Source organism: Ischnura elegans, chromosome 7 (genome assembly GCF_921293095.1).
Source record: "Ischnura elegans chromosome 7, ioIscEleg1.1, whole genome shotgun sequence".
Classification (NCBI taxonomy): Eukaryota; Metazoa; Arthropoda; class Insecta; order Odonata; family Coenagrionidae; genus Ischnura; species Ischnura elegans.
This window is the reverse complement of record NC_060252.1, coordinates 55,527,357-55,548,545: the sequence shown is the minus strand read 5'-3', so window position 1 is coordinate 55,548,545 and position 21,189 is coordinate 55,527,357. Positions and strand designations below refer to the sequence as shown.

The 21,189-nt window shown below is 33.6% G+C and overlaps 1 protein-coding gene across 6 annotated transcripts in view; it reads left to right on the top strand.

Moving 5' to 3' along the window:
- The window catches only part of LOC124162541 (protein kinase C and casein kinase substrate in neurons protein 1), a 55,195-nt gene that overhangs the window by 24,321 nt on the left and 9,685 nt on the right, over positions 1-21,189 (top strand). For 4 of the 6 annotated variants that reach the window (XM_046539116.1, XM_046539117.1, XM_046539118.1 and 1 more), the window contains exons 3-9: positions 1,613-1,761; positions 3,442-3,630; positions 10,783-10,794; positions 13,188-13,414; positions 14,920-15,040; positions 16,042-16,149; positions 20,243-20,379. In XM_046539116.1, coding sequence (XP_046395072.1) covers positions 1,613-1,761; positions 3,442-3,630; positions 10,783-10,794; positions 13,188-13,414; positions 14,920-15,040; positions 16,042-16,149; positions 20,243-20,379 — 943 coding nt within the window. The remainder of the gene's footprint in view (positions 1-1,612; positions 1,762-3,441; positions 3,631-10,782; positions 10,795-13,187; positions 13,415-14,919; positions 15,041-16,041; positions 16,150-20,242; positions 20,380-21,189) is intronic. The other 2 variants (XM_046539121.1, XM_046539120.1) reach the window with 2 other exon arrangements.

Below are 21,189 nucleotides of genomic sequence, written 5' to 3'. Positions count from 1 at the left end.
ATAAATTGCAAACACATTTGTCCTGGACAACTAATTTCACTTTCCTGAGTTTATTGCAATCTTCACTCCCTTATTTCACATCTTTTAACAAATCACTCTATCACACTTCACCATCAAGAAAAAACCAGAACTCCCCTACTAGTTTAACCAACAACTCCCTTATTATTGTTCTTGTTGATAATCTTCCCTTTTTGCACCCATGTCAATGGTTACCCCAAATAAACAAATTAGTCACCCTGCACCATCTTGAAATATGATACTGATGTTTTACGATCTAAAGGCATATTTTGAGGTGTGATCAAGGAGTAATTTCCGAATGTAATTCTCCAAATTTTTCCACAAGACTTGTCACATTGTCTTCCTTCAGAAATATCGATCTGTGTTTTTGTAGTTCAGTTCTGCTTGTAATTAACTCTGCTAATATTGCAATAAAATTCTTCAATTTTGATCAATCACATAATTAATGATCCATTAATATAAATATACCTACTAGTGTTAATTTTGTAGAATAAATTGGTTATAATTCATTTCTTAAGTAAGTGAACTTTAAAAATACATTGGGGTGTTCAAATGTCCATCTGAGCAGCAGAAAGCCTTGAATGACCTGGGTTTAGAAGCATAAGTTAAAATTGCAGCAGTGTGAAGATAAAACATAAATAAGTCTGTGGTATTGTTTCACCTTTGAAAAATTGAATAATGGGAAAAATATTCCTTTTTCCATTGAATTCCATATGTACACAATGCTTTCCATAGAATGCAACCTGCTCTGCAATATAGCAGACAATCGTTTCATGGTAAATGAGTTTCAGCTCAGTGGGCATAGGAAGGTTCTCAATTGTGATCCAGATACAACATTCAGATTGGCATTCTGGGGTCCATTCTGAATTGGTGGTGCACTTTTGAGCCCTCGAAGTGTATATGGGAATCCAAATGGCTTGATGTGAGCATGTTCAATGTTCCTAATATTTTTACTCGCTTATTTTTAGTTACATATTCAAGCCTAAGGTTGGTTTGGATTGGTAAGGTTTGAGATCATCTCTGACATAGCTGTGAGCACATGCTTGTGAATGTCTCCCATCCTTTCCCTGGGCTACCTCACATAGCTGAGATTTTTTATTTGGTGGTCAAAAAGTGTAAACAAGGAATTTATTGGCACTGAAATGTAGGTGTTCACTTTGACCAAGGAATAAATTCATTTTTTATTCCTTCTTAGTCTTCATGAGTGTTCATTACTATGTTCTGTGACAGGGGCATCACAATTAATTGATACACAATGTGCCAGCTTCATTTCGCTTTGAATGCTCAAGTCATGACAGCATAGAAGACTCCAAAGCTCCATTTGGAACATTCTTGAGCAATTTTATGTGCATGGTGGACAATTTTCAATGCACCACAGGTTACAGTGGTCCATTGATTTAGTTATTGGAGTTTATAAATTTCTTACGTAGTTACTAAAACATTTGGTTCTCTTTAGAAATAATATTGGTAAATGGTAATGTTTGGGTGTATCCTTCCTTGAGAGTTAATCACTCTTATGGGCTATAAAAAAATGTGATTGTTAATTTATTCTGGCAAGTTTCTATAAATAACTTCTTACTTTCCATTTTCACAGGACCTGAGTATGGAACTACTGAGGCAGCGTGGAAAGGGGTTTTAGTTGAGGCTGATCGAATGGCAGACCTGCACTTGAGAGTAAAAGACAACTTATGCAACAATGTCATCAATTCAATTAAATCATGGCAGAAGGAGACTTATCACAAGGTACCTTTATTTTTTACCTACAGATTGATATTAAAATAATATAGGTTTTAGTTAGTTGTACCCTGATTTATCCTAAATGCAATATAGCATAAAAATGTTCATTTTTTGCTATGATTGTCATCTTGATACCAAGGATTGATTCTTAGGAAGTGAATATTCAGGAAGACTACCGTTTATTACATATTTACCAGCCTGGGTTCAGGTTGAGATTTCAGGCAAAATCTTTCAACTCAAATTTTGACCACTTCCTGATCAGCTAGAGTGCTGAAATTTTCAGGATAGCTCAGAACTGAATGGCAATGCAATGTTCTTACACTTTTATCATGATAGGAACAGCATCTCGAGTAAACAGTGGGTGACTCTTGAGTGGATGAGCCTGGACTAAGGTTCTCGTGTAGATATTTTTTCCTTCATATTTTTTGTTGTTTATTGTAACAGAAGCCTTTGAATTACCATTCCTTTTATGATTTGCACTGAAAATTGTATTTTGCTGGGTGGAATTTTCGTCTTTGCCTGTAACTTCCACCCTCTCTATGGTCAATTAACTCTCTAAGTGGAAACTTGATTCTCTCCCAAATATTCCTTTTTGCTTTACTTCGATGCTCCAATTTCTTTCCCTTCCCACTTGAGCAACTTTTTGATCAATCCAATGGGCTCTTTGTTGATGCGCCCTTGTACTTTATTTTTGCCAGTGTAAGTCATAGGAGAAAAATGTTGCTATATTACGAAATTAAAAAAAAACTACATTAAACATTTTTCTCATCAACTAAAAATTAGAATATAATATCACAATACATATATAACATAAAAAATATGTTTAAAAAAGTGTTGCACATCTAAGATTATAAACTCAATACAAGCTGGTTAGTAGATATTGTTAGTAGATTCATCCTTGTCTCTCAGGAAAATGAGTATAATCTTACATACCCTACAGGAGATCATAGAAGGTCATCATATTGACATAATTTCTTCCAAAATGCAGGATTTGTTGGTACCTACCTTCCATCCAAATCCACAGCTTTTCTGGATCCCATTGTAGATACTCCCCAGCTCTGGGTGATGATGAACTTCAAGGTCTGTTTGACTGTAGTAATTCAAAATTGGCCTTCAGGGGAAGTGTGCTCGATACTTTTAGGAATTGTTCCAATCAGTTATCATTGTGTGTGGTATGTTTTGTTTGAATAAATTACCTACAACTTGTTATAAGGGCTCATCTTATCAGATTAAAAAAAAAAAAATTCAGTTGCTGCAAATTCCAATTGCTTTGTTAACTACTTGTTATGAAAACTGAAAGAAATAATTCTGACCAGAGTTAAGCACATTTCCAAGAATGGAATTAAAACTCCATCCAATGTTTGTTCTGCATTCATATATGCCTTCATTGATAGTTTTGTATTAGCTACCTACTGGTATTTTAAATTTTTAGAGGCAGTTATGTAGTCATTGTCAATTTACATATTTTTAGTTAGGACAGTTATTCTGGCCTTTATTGCTTAAATATCTCGATTACAAAACTGTTGGTGAGAACTAGGAATAACTGAATTAGCCTTTATGAAATGACATTCTATTCTTATATATCTTTGCTTTGTAACTAATATGTGGCTTGGTTTTATAAAGATTGTAATATACTTTTAAGTCACACCTTTTAATGAGATTTTCATTTTTCTTCATTATTCTCAGTCAATGATGATGATCAAGGAAAGGAAAGAGATGGAAGATTCATTCAAGAAAGCCCAAAAGCCGTGGGCGAAGATTTTAACGAAAGTCAACAAGGCTAAGGCTGATTATCATAATGCGTGCAAAACTGAAAAGTCTGCTTCAAATCAGGAACGAAATGCTACTGGAGATAGTTCACTCTCTCCAGATCAGGTCAGTATGTCCAATTTTCTGTTATTTCTAGAGACAAAATAAATAAGGTTGTAATTAACTACTTATTAAATTACTTGAGTTTTAATCAACTTCAAGTTTGTTCTTTGGGACTATTGAAAAATAGTGTTGAAATTGCTTTTTTTATTCATTTGGGAACACTTAAGGATATTTTTTAAATAATCAGCAGGCATCTCTTCGGGTTGTAAGTACCAGGGTATTGATATCTTGACATAATTCTTCTGGCCCATGCCTTCAACATAGTCATTAAGTTATGGACTGTTCCTTGTCTGTTTTAAATTATGGGGTGCAGTTGTCCTGGATTAGAGTACATATATTTTTTACTCTTTGGTGTAATATTTTTACCGCTGTTAATGTACTTGGGTTTTGTGATGAGGACAATGTGCTATGGAGTAGGTTGACTTTTCTATTGGCTGACAAATCTGTAAGAAGAGGTTGTTCTCAAGGCAGGTGGAATTCACAAATGAATTTGCTGCCACCAAAGTTTTGTGATGTTATAATTCTGAAATCCTGATGGTTCAAGGCAAGAGTAAGGTGTGTCAATGGCAGAGAGACAATGTTTGATGCTTTGATGCTTGTATATTTAACCATAAACAAAGAAAATTGACGAAAGATGCATTAGTAAATAGACGCATTAAACACCATTGCTCCGTCTGCATTTATAAGTATTTCAGCTTAATGAAATGAGCTCAGATAGCAAGAAAGTGACCATAAAAGAGTAAAACAATTCAGTCATAAATTCTAATTTTCATTCACTAATCCAAATATTGCTTCAGATGGTATGATAGCAAGTAAATTTGCATCCTATTATCTCTGACCATCTCTCAAGTGCTTTTGCATTCTTTGAAGATCAACTTTTTACTTCTGAGTTTTAAGCTTTTTCTCGGTTGCATTTATATCCTTACTTGACCATTTCAAAATACTCCAGGCTCAAAATAACTCTGTCAACTATTTAACTTTCGAAAAATCTTCTCGGGATACCGCGCGGGTTAGATTATTTAAGAGCGCCGATGTTTCGGGTACCGAGTCGCTACCCATTCTCACGGCTACTGATAGGAAATTCGAAAAGACCGTTGAAGCCCAGCGTTAGGAGGAGCCGGATTGGTCGAGATCCAATTGTTGTCGCGGAAGACCGTGGACCAGCGTAGACTTGGCTCCTCCTAACGCTGGGCTTCAACGGTCTTTTCGAATTTTCTATCAGTAGCCATGAAAATGGGTAGCGAGTCGGTACCCGAAACGTCGGCGCTCTTAAATAATCTAACCCGCTCGGTATCCCGAGAAGATTTTTCTAAAGTTGTTCGCCGGGAAAGTGTAAAATCATATATTTAACTTTCGTACATAAATGAATCACAAATTAGCATTTATTGCTCTCAATCTCATGATTGCATAATGGAAATCATCATATTTATTTGAAAAAAGTTGCAAATTTTGTACATCTTGAACTTTACTCCTTATCAAACTTTTTGATAGCTTTTTCCCAAGACTAAAAAACATTAAGTCACTTGGGAGTTTCTCATCTTGGTTGTCAATTCTAAGTTTCTCTATGTCAGTTATCTTCGCAACGTTTATTTCTCTGTGAAAATGGGGACACCTGAAAAAAATTCAAGGACTCAGACTGAGGTAGATTCATAGAAAACGGGAGGAAATTTCCTTCCGTCAAATGTATTTTTCTTGGCTGAAGAATTAAAATATATTTTGCAAATTTGAAGTAAGGTGGTGCACTATTTTTCCAAGGGAGCTGTGTGTAACTGGCTGCATGTAGGTTTGAGTTGGTTTATCGGCAGTTTTACTGCCAGATAAACCTGGACATGGACTTCTTCTTAGCTGGTGTGAGAGTTGTTGATCTTAATTTGTACCTATTCTGTTGGAATTGTCCTCACCGAAAAGCCTTTACTAGGATTTGTGTATTTTTTGTGTTTTAATCCTCTTACTTAGTATTAAATCATGCTGAACTGATTCCGCATGCTGATATTAAGGGTAGGCTACTTATATCACTGTGAATATTTTTTTATCTGATTTATCATGCCTTTTGTGTAAGTCTCTTTGTCTGGTTTGTTGTATTTCAATGTCCAGCACTTAAATAGCATTTAAGCAACTTGTTTATTGGAAAGAGTGAATTTCACTTAGGCAGATGAATGTAGTTTTTATTCCATGTTCATTGTATTTTTTCACCTTGTTATCGTTATATGCTTTCTGCCCGAGTTTATATTCGAATCGAAAGGATTAGTGAACATTGGTATATATTGAGTTGTATTTGGGGTCTTGGAATAATCTTTACTTCAAGTTTTACTCATCACTTACAATAAGTTATGATTCATTATGGGTTTTTGCATGTGTTACAGCAACTTATTCAAATGAAGAAGGTCATTGAAGGATCTATTATTCCTCGAAGAGAAGTTGTTAATGATAGTGTGAAAGATAAATTTCCGGTACATTCGAATGAGAGAATTTCTTAGGGGCAGATAAATGCAGTTTTTATTTCATGTTCATGATTTTTTTTCACCGTATCATCATTTCTTTATGCCTTCTGCCCAAGTTTGTTTAATGTGAAATTCAACATGTCTTCTGTATGAGTCCCTTTGTGTGGTTTGTTGTATTTCATTGTCTGGCACTTAAATGGTATTTTATGACAACTTTTGAAATAAGTGTGACCCTAATCCATTAGCAATTAATGATAATTGGTGGTAGTCCACCAGTTGACCTAGGCATTAATTTTCAAAGCAAATCCACTCGTTGTGAGTCCTGTTATATTTCCTCCTGAAAAATATATATTTATGATTACAATTCTTTTATGTATTTATTCAGTGTATTTGTTAATATTTTTATACCTTCGGAATTTTCCTAAAATTTTGTTTTTTTTTGTTAGAGTTTCTTTTACAGTACAGTATAATTTAGTACAGTATATTTGTGAGCTAGAGTGTTGACTGAATTATTGTACACTGTGGTCTGTAGCCCCATAACTCCTCCAGACATGCCCTATACTCTCCCACTCACCCAAACTCCTTAGCTTTTTCATGAGTTATGTATCCTCAATTTTGCAGAAATGCATCCCTAACTGTAATGGTATTTTTTCCTACCTACCCCGTATTCCTCGATTTACCCCCTCCCTCATCTATGTATACCCCTGCATTGCACTGGGGCAGTGCACATGATTATGTCACAGTGTGGTGAAATGCATTGTGCAAGTCTAAATTAAATGTCTGTAATTCATGAAGTTTACTTATTCAATCATGAATGGATCATTTAACAAGTAGATAAACTAATGAAGACTCTGTAAATAGGTATTTGGGTGCATATGTATTTACTGTCTTTAGGTTTCTTAGATATTGGCATGATATTATTACTGACATTGTAAAATTTTGTCCTGGAAGAAGGGTCATGCTGAATTCATCAACAAGTGAGACATGTAAAAAGAATTGATATACATGTTAAGAATTTGATGGTGTGGATTCTAAGTATTTTTGTGACTACCCAAACTTTTAAATCACTTTAAGAAATATGTAATAATTTCATTTGAGTTCCCATCAGAATAAGCTAACAGAAGGGCTCTCTTACTTTCAGCGGGTGATCAGGTCTTCAGATGTTTTATGGCCTCAATTTTCCATGCAACGGTTTAAGGCATTATTTTCAAAAAGCAAGGTACATTTACTGATTGATGAATGTCATCATGTTTTCAATTGGGATTTGTTTCTTCATTGCATCAAACCTTAAGATTTTAAATTACTTTACCTCACTTTTATGTTTTTATGGCTTGGGTGAATTTCAAAACGTAAGTGATGCAACATTCATCTTGGAGATGGTTAATGATATTGGGCTTGCTCAGGTGGAGGGAAAATGCTTTTAAATTTTAAGGGCTCTGCTGAATTGACTATTGCTTCTTGTTCCTTTTCATAGCATTGCTTGTGTATTGCTTATTTTTACAGGATGATCGTGACTGCCAATATTGTTTCTTATTACTATGTATTTTCTATTAATATCTTGGGTATTAGAATCAGGATGAATACTATTTGGCTTTTGCCCTTGGAGAGAGTTATGTATTCTTTATTGACCCATGAAAAGTAGGGAAGTGTTCTTGCACATTTGTAGGCCACCTTCATTTCAATCTTTTATTCATCATGTTTTACCAATTGTACTGTTGACTTTTTGTTGCCATGATCGCTGACTACAGTCGGTGAGTATTTATGTTGTCCAAAAAATGAAATGTATGAACAGAGTCGAAAGTAACTATTTTTGAACAAGTGGTAACTCTATTCAGATTAAACATGTGGTGGTAATTGGTCTTGCTAGACTCCAAAGATATTTCAGGGTGTTCGCCAATCTGGAAAGTCTGAAATACTCAACTTCTGGAAACTCAGGGAATTCGGAATGGTGGAAAAACGATTTTTGCAGCATCTGACAAAAACAAGCCAAATGAATCGTATCATATTTTTTTATGAACTGATTGTATGTTTACTGGGTTCATTTTCTATCATCTTGGATAAGAATGAAGTTCTGTATGTTGTGATAACTGATATAATCTGTTGAGCAAGGATTAATCCTAGGCAAAACCATGTCCTAGTATTCCTAAATTTATATTTTGCACTGAATAACAGCAATTTCCCCCCTGGATGAAAGTTGTGATTTTTAGTGTATTAATATATGCTATCTAATTCTAAATATTTTTGTAGCTTTTCTAAACAATGTACTATTTATTTTGTGTTCTCAACTTATTATGTATCAGATAAATAGAACAATTTAGTTTTTGGAAGAGATTCAATTTTTTTCTGGAGTCAAGCTGAAGACCTGAGCACAGAAGCATATTCATCTTTTTTGCTAGTGGTGTTGGATTTTCTCAAATAGCTCAAATTGAATTCCCCTCTTTTTCTCTCAAAGGGCAGTATGAGTCACTTTTTCGTAACATTCTACTACCTCTTTTTCTGTTATGTTTCTTTGTCTGTGCTAACTATCTGGAAAATTTATTGCTGCAAACTATGAGGATATCATCAGTAAAATGGTGACATGCTACCTCCAAAATAAAGTATTGTATGTTGTCGTTATTAAATTTCCTTGTTGGTAATCTGGGCTGTTAGTCGGAATGTGGGCCATTCCAGTTATAAACATGGTGTATTTTTATACCAGGATATTGCAGCGTTGACAAACAGTTTGTTGGAAGGTGGTACTGTGGCATGCAATCAGAATTCTTTTGCAGTTTAATGAGGCATATCTCAACTTATGAATATGACAGAAAAATAGTGAAAAAATGTCGCCCAAATGCTATACATAAGTAATGTTTGTCCAAGCATGTTCTAAAAACTTAAAAATTTTCAATAGTCAGAAAAAAAGGATATTTCTCAATCCATGGCAATAGATCATTCAAAAATTAACCCATGAGGCATCAAAAAATCTGTAATTGCTGTGCAGTGTAATTTGTATATTATAACTTGCAAATGTATGTTATTGAAGTGATACTACAGTGAAACCTCGATTTTACATTCCCCCATTATACATTTTCCCTGATTTTGCACAGTTTTTATCAGGTCCCAAACAATACCGCCTTTAGAAAATGATACTCTATTATACAATATCCTCAATTTTGCACTTTTTGTAAGTGGTCCATTCAAAAGTGTAAAATAGAGGTTTCACTTTGTTTATCTGTTGATTTCCCTGTTGGCTTCATTTAGCATACAGTTTATGGAACATTTTAAGTGATTAAAATTTTTACATATATTGTTTGTAGGGTTGGATAATTTGCCCATTACTCTTTTTAATTGATCTTCGTTTTCATTTTTTGTGTGTCTAGGAATAGTTTTAACTGCCTGCATAGGTTAGTGACATTTTTGTAATAACAGTCGATCATTATTTTCGTCAAGAAAAGCTGTCTGTATTTGTGAATTGTTGAAAATTACAAGCGCAGAGAATTGTAGAAATAGAAGTATCCACATTATAAAACCGTTGACCTTTTGACTTTCTGGGTGGAACATTATGCTCTCCAGGTTCCTCAATTCACATGGGAGTTCCACCGGTGCCCTGGAAAGCCAATAATTCTGTGATTTGATTTCTGGTTTAGGGGAATCTTTCCCAATGGCAGTTAATATGAATGTCACTGCCATTCACCCTGTAGGATAGAAAAATTACTCATTATCATGCCACGTGAGAAAATTTTTCATTTTTATTTGTGTCTTTATTTCAAATTCTAAATTCAAAGAATTTAAAATTAAGATTTAAGAAGAAATTTGATTATTATTAAGACTAGAGAAAGGTGTTTAGTATTGGTATTCTTTTTAGTTCAATATTGTGTAAAATATAAGTTTTAGCACTAAAATATGTGCAAATATTATGCTTAATCATTAATAATTAAATTTGTCGCTGTTGAATATAATTTTGAATGAGACACATCTATTACTGAGAAAGTAAGAATATTTTTATGCCCTAAATACCTATGGCCAGATGTTAAGTTCGCTCCTGCTCTTTGTCTCGGTAATACCCCTCCGACAGTGTCTGGATTCTCACACAAGCCCACCCACAAGCATAAAAAGAACAAATAATAGTAGCAATAATTTCTTGTATGTACATTATCCCTGAAATTTTTGTGAAAAATGACCGTGCAATTCTGGCTTGATATAACCTTTTGTTTATTACAATGTGATGGGTGGTTTAGGAGTCCTGTTTTCATTTTAACCCATCAACGCCCACGGGTACCATATGGCACCCAGTGCATTGCCGAGCAGTATGTGAATTTTAGCATACATTTCGGTGCACATACTTAGTAGAAGGTTTCCTCTATTATTCAGTCAGTTTGGATTGTGTTCATTGTGCTGAGCTCATATGTATTATATATTATAAAAGTGAAATATGTGTGAATTAAAAAAAACTTTGGGCGCTGACGGGTTAAGGATTTTTCATAGTAATTAATGCAACGTACAGAGATGGCTATTAGGTTGGACATTTAAGTTGAGTATATGGTAATATTCATTCATAGTCATTCATTTCTAATGGTGACATTAGAAGACTTGAAATGAAGAATTTTTTCCATCCTGTCACGTTACCTAAAATGTTTTATGATTTATGTTAATTTTACTTTTATATGTTATTTTTATTAGTATTTATAACTTCTTATTCTTATTTATTATTTCTCATATTTTCATTATTTTGCAGAGGGCTGCGTTGGTGAGTTTTTTTTTTCATATTGTTTTAGACTCTTGCCTCATGTGATTGTCTGGTACCTGGAAATGCTAGTTTTAGTGTTGATGTTGTGTGACTGACTTTGTTTGGCTTATCAGTTTATGTGGTGACATCTCTCAGCATAACCTCTTAACATACTTAGAGACACGGTTATGTTTGAGAAATTATTAAATATTATGGTTACATAACTTCTAATTACCTCTTCATCGTTGTACTCAGTGTTGCAATTAATTTTTTTAAATTTAGATATTGGTATTAATTATGAGCTAGATGTATGCTTGAAAATCTTACTTAATATAATTACGTGCTTTGTACTTTTGAAATATTTTTGTTTTTTACTAATGTTACTTGCTGACTTTTGCTAAAAAAATGCCAATTGTTTTGAACTAATTATTTTCATTGGTATAACGTCCAATTAAAAATTTTCATAGTTCCTTATTTGTGAATTCGTATTTTAAGTGAAACTCCTGTATTATGGAGATCCATATAGCAAAAATTTTATGAAAATCTCATTATAACAAAGTTGTAACGTTGGTACCAGACCCTTCTGATTCATAATGCTTGGATAAAAACCTCCTGTAGCGAACCTCTATATTTATGAAACCTCTCTTTCATGAAGTCCACACAAGGCTCCAGATATGAAAATGTTCTCTCAATATCTAAATATTCCTCTTAGAAATTATTTTACATTCCATTTTTGAAATTGCAATTCCATTTCATCCTAGGAGCTTCTCTTTGTGATTAATTTAAGCCTTGTATTCATTCATCTGATTGGGTGTTACCAAGACGAATGTTGACCTGTATAGCTTAACAGAAGTGGGAATGCCATTGTGGCATATGATACCTTCTAATTCACTGTCTTTCAGCCTATCATGGACATTGAATCGGGCAGAGGGTTAGGAGTGTGTTGTATGCTATTTTTTCATTCTGTATCCCACCAAATTGGTTGTCTAAAAACTGAGGTTATGTAATCCAAAGATGTCAGCATGGCCAGTGAAGAAATTTTGTTGCCTTGTAACACACCAATGCAAAGGAATACCTGATTGTATGTGTGTTTCTGCCATCAACTGTAGCAATGTAGAGAAAAAGCAGAATGAATGGGTTTTGAATGTTTTCAAGGGAAAGGAGGGAGAATATCAGGATAATCGACACTTTCTTTGGATGTTCATCTGGTAGGCAGTATTTAAGCAATAGTCCTCATTTATGGCGGGATTAGAAAAAAATTCCCTAATTTTGTAACCCAGGTTGCACACATCTGTAAGATATATTATTTGGGTGGCCCATTGAAGCTCAGGTTCGATGGCATGATTTTCTGAATATCAGGGGTGAAGAGAAAAGCATACCAAATGAAGTGCCAATCTTTCCCTGTCGTAATAATTATTGAAGATCAAGATCCCTTTTATACTAGGCATGAAAGGCCACCAAACGAAGGTGAACACGGAAAAATTAGATTTGGGCCATTTTAATTTTTTTTAAGTGTGTGGTAAGTCACGAGTTTCAGTTTTTAGTTAACATATAGTCGCCAACATTGACATTAATAAATGATTAATGGGTCCCCAGCCACCCATATCCTGAATCCAGCCTTGATTAATCAGTGAAAGTCAGTCGCACAATGAGATTCATGTGATATGGACATGCTTTAGTTGTTTACACAGTCAGAATACCTCGTCCCTTCATAAAATTTATCTGCATGAGTTCACTGCAGTAGATGTATTTGTGACTTAAATCTCAATGTACGTGAACTCATCCTGTGTCAGTGCAATTCCTAAATAACATCCATACTGAAATTTCTCACCTCAAAGTCTCCTTTTCTCAGACCTATCAAAGTCGTTATATGGAGGTTTTACTGTGTGAATGTACTAGCCTGCTAACTAGCTCCCTAAAGCAATCTGTTTTGGTATTAATAGAATTTCCTGTGTATACCTTGGAAAAAAGTACATACTAGTTTATGGGAAGACTAATGTTAAATACCTATGTATCAAGCAATTAAGCTCTCAGTTGTTTTAATCTGTAGATTATCATACAATTTTTCAAAATCATCATTGTAAATTTTTAAGCAAATTGATTTCTAAATTAATATTACAACAGCATTCTTCATTGAGTCAAGGTTGTTTTTTTTATTCAATTAGTTGACGAACTTTGCTAGTGGTAGGTGTATCATTTTTGTTATATTAAAAAAATCACTTATCTGGGAAAATGCTATGGAGAGTTTAAAACTCAACCATTAAAAAATTTCTTAGAAGGCGTATCTTTGAGATTAACTGAAATTGATCCATTGGTTCTTGGGGTGAATTTTCTGTAGAATATTTATCCGTTTTAGAATCCTTGTCCTGTTTTTTTTAATCCATATACTTATCCCTCATCTTTTTTTTTCCTAGGTCAAAAAAATGCAAGACAGAGTACAAAAATCAAAAGAAGAAGTTAGCAAAACTCGAGAGAGGTATGAGGCTGCCCTTAAGGAATTGAATGCATATAATCCAAAGTACATGGAAGATATGGCTGTTGTGTTTGAGAAATGTCAAAAGGTGGAAGCTCTCAGGCTACAGTTTTTTAAGGAAACATTGTTTGCCACTCATAAATGCCTCAATATTTCTCAAGACCCTGTGTGAGTAATTTTTTTATATTTTCATAAGTTTTTGTCCCAACTTTTTCAAATTATCTTTTATCCAATATCGTTTTCTTTAAGCCTGAATAACGTGATCATTTTTTTCCATCCCTTCCTAGGGATAGCTCCAGTGATCATTCCAATGATGCTGGAAAAAATTATCAATTGATCATTTTCTGTGATGGCTTGATGGAAGGAAATCCCATTCCTTCTTCTGTCACTCAGCACGTCCCTTTTTCTGTCGCTGAACCATTCTTCAGCCAATGCATCAGCAATGTACCACTCATCAGCATGACCACTAATGCCGTGCTTGGCTTTTAATTGAATGACAGTGGTAAATACGGAAATTGATGGAATAGGGAATGGAAAAAGAGATGTTGGCAATGACCATTTGATTCAGAAAATGATGGGTCAAGCAATCACTCTATTGGTCCTTGAAAACCTATCACTGGAGATACCATTCTGAGGGATTATAAAAGTGAGCGTGTGATTCAGGCTTAAGATTGAACCTAAAAATGTCGTGATGTTAAGGGATAGTTTAGACTGAGAGGCCTCAATTACTGTTAGTTAGCTGGCTAACAGGTATCAACTTTCTGTTCATTGAATTCTATTCTGTCTTAAGGCTCCAACTTCAATACCTTTCACCTTCCGTACCTTTAATGCCTTTTTATCATGTTTATGAGCCATTGGTTTCTCCCAAAATCCAATTTCCTTTTTTATCCAAATCTGGAAAATTTCCGTAGAAAAGTATTTCACATGGACTTTTATTCTGGCTGAACTCGGTAAACACTTAGGTTTAGCAAAACTATGTGGAGGATGAGTAAAAAAAATAGGCAGAAATTAAATCAAGTCATCTAACGTGAATACCCTTACTATTACATTTTTCAGAAAAGCATCTCTTGTGTTAAATAGGGGTTGACTGTTGTGTTGTATGTTGTTAGTCACCAAATCATGACACTTGGAGTAAATCTTGTGCATCATCTATAAATGAAGCTTCTTTTCAACATGTGAAGTTTGTGTGTTTGTTTGGAGTTAAATATCCTTTCCCACCCTTGATATGCCCTTGGGTCATAAATTTTGAGGTTGGCAAGGGAAATCTTTTATTGCAGATGACTGAGTGTATTAGTGTCTAGTGGATACAACTTTTTATCCCTGAGAAAAGTAAAATGAAAGTGCCTTATCTTCTCATAATGAAGAGAATACAATAATCACTTTACATGAAAGATATTTATTTGGAAATTCAGTGGACTAAAAATTGAATAAAAAAATTTCAATTTTCCACGATTATTGGAAGTACAATTTAATAGTAATATTTAATTCAATATGAAAAAATTCAACTACATAATGCGTTAATTCTACAGATTTTATTAAGTTGACTCTTACCCTTCAGGAGAAGTCATTATTAGAGAAATCTCTCTTTAGTAAATGTTGAAAGTTAATGTAAATTTATATGTTAAAATGCAGTGAGTAATTATGGAAAACTATTCTTATTTTTGCATCTACAGGCTTCCACAAATTTATGAAGAATTTTATCACACAGTAAATAATGCTGACCATGAAAAAGACCTGAAATGGTGGTCTAATAACCATGGTGTAAACATGGCAATGAACTGGCCACAGTTTGAGGTAAGTGAAGTTATTTCTTAAGTGTGGTTCTCTCCATACCTTGTGGATGCTTTTGTCTGTTTGGCATGATTTGAGCTGTTTGCCGTGTGTAGCATTACATTGCAACTGAATATTTGTAGCTATAACTGTTAATGTAACTGTTTGACTTTTTAGAGTTTTATTATTTTCATAAACTCTCATCTGTGAATAAAACAAGTGGCTTGGTATGTTTCCACTATTATTATTTATTTTCAAACTGTGTTTAAGATAAAGATTGCTCCTTTGGCAGCCATATACAATTCGATGCATCTTGAAAGTGGCTTTCTTTTTACCTTCAACTGAGGTCGTTGATGAATAAATTTGAAGTCAAAATTAGCTGAAAACCTGGCTAGTTTTAGCTTAAAATAGTAAAGTTATTGTAATAATTCAGCTCTTAAGTTTTAAATTCATTAATAAATTATATCTATAATGATATTTATCTGTTTACTTATTACAGCCAGTATATTTTTGCAGTGGAGATATTTTTAAAGTATTGTCTTTTTTTGTATTTTGCCTCGATAAAAACATAATATTTGGGATAGGGGTTAAGAATCCATTGGAATTTCAGTTAATACTACTACAAGCATTATTTTAATTCATATTAGAGAGTGCATTTGCGTAATTTTATTGTTTAGGGAAAATTTTTAATCAGCAGCTGAAATTTATATAAACACGCAGCTTGAAATTACGTAGTATGTATTTTTTGACAGTTCATGAAGATTTTACTTTATGCTGTACTCATTTAGTGTTGGACATTATTCATTGAATCTTTTGCTCAAGTGCTTCCTGATGGTTGAGGCTGATATGCATACAAGAACGTTTGCCTTTTTAATTTTTTGTGCTTCTGACCAAATTTGATCTCAACCTTGTATAGGACTGGGTTTTTATTTTGTTGGCATTACACTTTGGCATTTTTGTAATAATTTTTTTATGAATGCTTTGGAGATGGAATTATTCATGCTCTCTGGACCAACCATCCACAGGAATACACTGAGGAGTTCAGAGATATAGCTAAGGGGAAATCAAAGGAGGCACTCCCAGCTGGCAGCATCACTCTCATCAACCAGCGCAGTGTGGGCGAGGAGTTGCATGTAATTGTCTCTTCCATCCCCGAGTTGTGATGATCTGCATATCATTATTACTCAATGTCTTTCTTTACAGAAAGTCTCTTGCTCGTGTATTTTGCTGCAAAGTGTGGAGGAGTGAGCAATAATAGGCCCCAATCCTGGTTATAAAAACTTGACTTTCCTGGAAAATTTCTAAAGTTTGAAATTCTAGGTGCACATACCTGACCTCCTAAATAATCACTCAAATGAAGTAATTCATTTTGTTTGTGGCATAGGTGGCTTTTGAAATCCTTAGGTCATAATTCTTCGTTTGAATTCCTCGCATAGTAACTTCCTTTACAAGAAACACCAATCATGTATTGCACTGCACTGACAATTTATATTGTGGTCGTTTTGCATATTTTACTTTGCTGTCATTTCCATTCACGTGCTATAGTTATGTAACACTCACACTCTGTTTCCTTGAAGAATATATATCATTTAGTTGCTGACCGATGATATAATCACTACTCAGATTTCAAAATTTAAATGCAAATACTTGTTCATTTGCAGGTGGTTATATTTATGTACGTATTTCAAATAATCTGACTTAGCATCTTGCCATTTATTTTGACTCTTATATGCTAATCAGTTGTTATTGTGGTAATAATTGGCTATAAGACCATTATTTTAGTAAATATTTGGTTTTTATATTGGTACTTAAATCATATAACTTGCCTATGTATAAGTTCCAATCTCTTTGAGGTTAAATTTTTAAAAAATTAGGAACTAGAAATTTACTTTTTGTTAAAAGAAGATGAGAAATAAGTACAGCATGATATGGCTCCAATTAATTTATTATGCAATTTTTGTCTTACAAATATTATACATGCGTGAAAGCGGAGGCACTAAGAATGCAGGATTTCCAAAGTGTCAAGTTTGTCTTCTTTAAAGACTTGGAAATCATATCGTTAATGGTGGTGAAGGATTGCAGATAATTTTTGTCTATCAGCTGTTTAATTTTCAACCCTTAATTCATGGAATATCAAGATATTAATTTCTACTAATCTGATTTTATTCATTTGTCTGACTTCTACGAGATAGTTAAGTGTTGTCAATAAGTTCAAACCAGAACAGAAGCAGGAATATAATTTGCACTCTTAAAGGAAGATAATGTGTTAAACCATTATAGTGGGCATATTTTCCCATACCAAACCTATGGTGGAAGTGTCTTCTATTTTCCGAACATAATTGGTCATGAGAAAAGAAATAATGATTTCAAGGAAATAGAGTATGGGGTCTCACTGGGTATAGGCAAATGCATACTGCAAGGTCGTCTCATGTGACCTATGAATAGTGGCTTTGAATGGCAAGTCAAATAAAGGCTTGATTATCTGTTACTTGATTATATTTTAAATTATCCACCCATCACTTCCCAAGGTAATACACCGAAACACTTCTCTAGTCTCTCTTTCCAACTATTCTCCCTTTCCTAGCTTTTTCCTTCCTCTAAACAGCTTCGTCTTAGTTTTTCTTTTGAATGGGGGCAAAAGGTGCATTGAGGTCAGAAGGTGCAGAAAACATCTCTCTCTTTATTATCTATGGGGATTATACATGGGGGGAGGGTCTTCTGGCATATCAAACGCTTGGAAAAATTCTATGTTGGTGTCTACATATCCATATCATGAAGTTAAATTTTCAGCTTTAATGAGTGAGGGTCGCGCTAGATTACGCCTGTATGGTCAAGCTTTTAGGAGGTCAGATATGCGTTGATTTGTGCAGTTTAGATGAAGATGACTTTTTAGAGTATTTCATATTTTTCTTATATGTACTGTCACTATGGATATTCTAGAGAAAGTATTTTCAGGCTATGTTAGGTAAATTAATGAAATAATCTAATCTAATAATAAATTAATAGTTGATAAAATAAGTGTAAGTGTAAATTTTATCCCCCAGAAATCAATGTGCAACCTTTTTCAATTCTTTTCATCAAAATTTCACCAATGGTATTTTTCTTTATTTTTTAATTTCCTAACACAGCATCAAGTTTTGTAATGTGCTAAAAGGTGAGTATTTATGATTTCACTGCCAATGTGATTCCTGAACAGTTTGTTTTAGACCACTCAATGCAAGTAAGCCTGTATGGTTCGAATGTCATTCATTCACATGTGTTACCTTATAAAATGCTTTTACTCAAGGTAGATGCATTTATGAACTGGCTTAATACTAACCAAGTTGTGGAGTATTCATTTTTTACTCATTGGTTTATTCTATTCAGTTGGTCAAATGAGGGGCAAATGATAATAATCCAATTGAGTAGATATCACCAAATTTTTTATCACTTCCCTTTAACTTACCACCAATTTAAACATGGTGTAATGATGTTCCAACGTTCACTCACATTTTTAGTGGTGATTACAGAATAATTTTCATGTTGGAACTTCAGTTTCTACTGTTTAGGAGAAAGTTCTTAGTATCCGATCCGACCATCCCTAGTAATTTAGATTGGGTTGGTTTATATTGTGGTTTATTGTATCATGTTCGGGAGGGCTGAATATTGTGGAAGGTGTGTTGCATGAAGGCGGTCCAAAGAAGATGGGGATATATTTTTTGCCTTGATTAGTTGGAATATTTTAGGGGAGGATGGTTCATTTCGTGACGTTGGAAAATTTTAGTTTGAAAATCTTTTTTGTGCATCTATTTTTCAGAAAAACCTTTACCCTGTTAACCCATATTTAAGGTAAAACCTAATACCATTTCTCATAATACATTTTCATTCTCAAAGTATCCCTATCTTGAGGTTTAATAAGTCTTACTAAACCATTCCTATTGCCCTCCTTACTATGAGTAAGAATAGGTTTACAGAAATATAGATATGTATATACACCTTATTTGTTAATAAAATACATTCTTCAAAAAGCAACATTTTCATGAGGTGATGATCTTTTAACTGATGCCCAATCTGTAATATCGGTATCAGGAATCAGTATCATTATGTTCAGTACTCTGGAACAAAATCAATATCTTAAGGTGAGAGTCTACTGTGCATGTATAATTTTTTTGTTACTGAAAATTCAGGCTGAAGATAGACTCGAAGTTCAACATCTTTGTAAATATTTTGTGGCGTTTCATATAAGAAATAAGTTTGAAACTATTAGTTTTAGTTTTCAAAGACTTAATAGTTTTTTTAACTGTGGTTTTTGTGTATTTGAATGTTTAATGTTTTTCTGATTGAATTACAAGTAGCAAGAGAAGCATTTTCATGAACATTTGACTATTCTTAGAATTATGAACTTCATTTTTAAGTTGTTGCAGAAAGTTATGTTATCGTTGCTAAGCTTTATTTTGAATTTATGAATCATATGCAATGATAAATAAAATAATATTTGGCATGGTTTTTGTTTGCATGGGAAAAATTTGAGGAATGATGAAATAGCTTTAAACTTTTTATGGCATGCTTAGCTTCATTCAGCTAAATAGTGATAAATTACATTTTCACAATGCTGTGTTGTCATTAAGAAATTGTTTTTATGAGAATATAAGCACTGAGTAATATTTTTTGTTGCTATATAATGAATTTAAAGAGAGAAATTTCTCAGGCTTGTATCAGAAATATATAAAATGAATCATTTTTGCTTGAAGGACCCATTGCTTGGATCCAAATTTATAAACTCAAATATTTACTTTTATTTTCTGTGGCTGATAGCTGGAATTAAGTAATCCTTGAACAATATTCATGCATCAGGAAATGGATTGTGCAAGGTTCTCTAAATTTTATTTGTTTCTGATAACTGATATTGATAATTTAATTAATATAATTATTCAGTGTTAAAAGAGATGCATGATAAAAATAGCTGTTAACAAGCTTGTGAAATAGTTTCTTCAAATTACCCTGTTAATGTTTAGTTTTCAATTTTAAAAAATTACCTGAGGAATTCATGTGATAAGCCTTACTAAGTACAGTGAAAGTATTGCAATTTTGCATAATAAATTATGAAAATAAGGTGATATTTGATGCATAAGTATGATTTGTTACAAATTATTATCTCCAATTTTTGTGCAGTTACTGATATGGTAAAATTATTAGCCAAATTAGCTAAGTTTTTATTATACTAATAGCTTTAATTTTGTTATCTAGGAATATCCACCTGTGAATGCCAAAGCATCAAAGAAGGCAGCTGCTCGTGCTAATCAGGCTGATGTAGGGAAAAGTAATGGTGGAGAAGGAGAAAGAAGTGAAAAATCAGATAAGGGCAACAGAACGGCAACAATTACGTGAGTAAAAAACCTTCTTTTGGTCCTTAGGTGGTACAAAATTAATGTCAATCTATTTATTCTGGGGAAAAAATGTCATCTGCAGAAAAATATGGGGGTTTTATATCCATTTCAGATTTTTGGGTTTACTTGAATTGAACTTGACGTTGCATGATGCTGAATATGTATGCAACTGTGTGTCTCCTTAGTGGGGCAAAGCAGACTTTCCTTGCAGGCATTGTGTCCCAGAGGTGAGGCATCTGATAATGGCTCAAGATTGTCATGTCTCACTAGTAGTACTTAAAACAGCAGGGTGAAATGTCCTATGGTACAAACATACCCCAGAAAGGAATTATTCTTCACATTCATTTCTGGGGATAAGTTTTTATTTTATTTACTGAAACCCTAAGTTGCAGTTATCCTGTGTACAATCCCCAGACTACAGCAAAGCAGATGGCTATGTCTATTTGAATCAGTAATATGTATTACTCATAAGAAACTCGTGACCGAACAATTTTCTGTACCTACTCACCATTGGTTAAAGAATATATAGAAATGTGTGCTGCCAAATTTCCACAGACTAGACAGGTTCATAAAGTGTACTCATTTCTTTAAAAATTAAGTTCTCTGTAAACCAAGCATGGAAACAATGTAGGAAATTTACACAATTTGCTTCTCCATTATAAAAAATAAAATGTGGGACAAGAAATGCATTGATCTCACAATAATAATTCTTACCTTATGAGCTTGATATATCTTATAACAGTTCATTAGCAATAATTTGGTTTGGGTCACAGAAATTTACTGATGCAAACTTTCAAATGAAGTGAA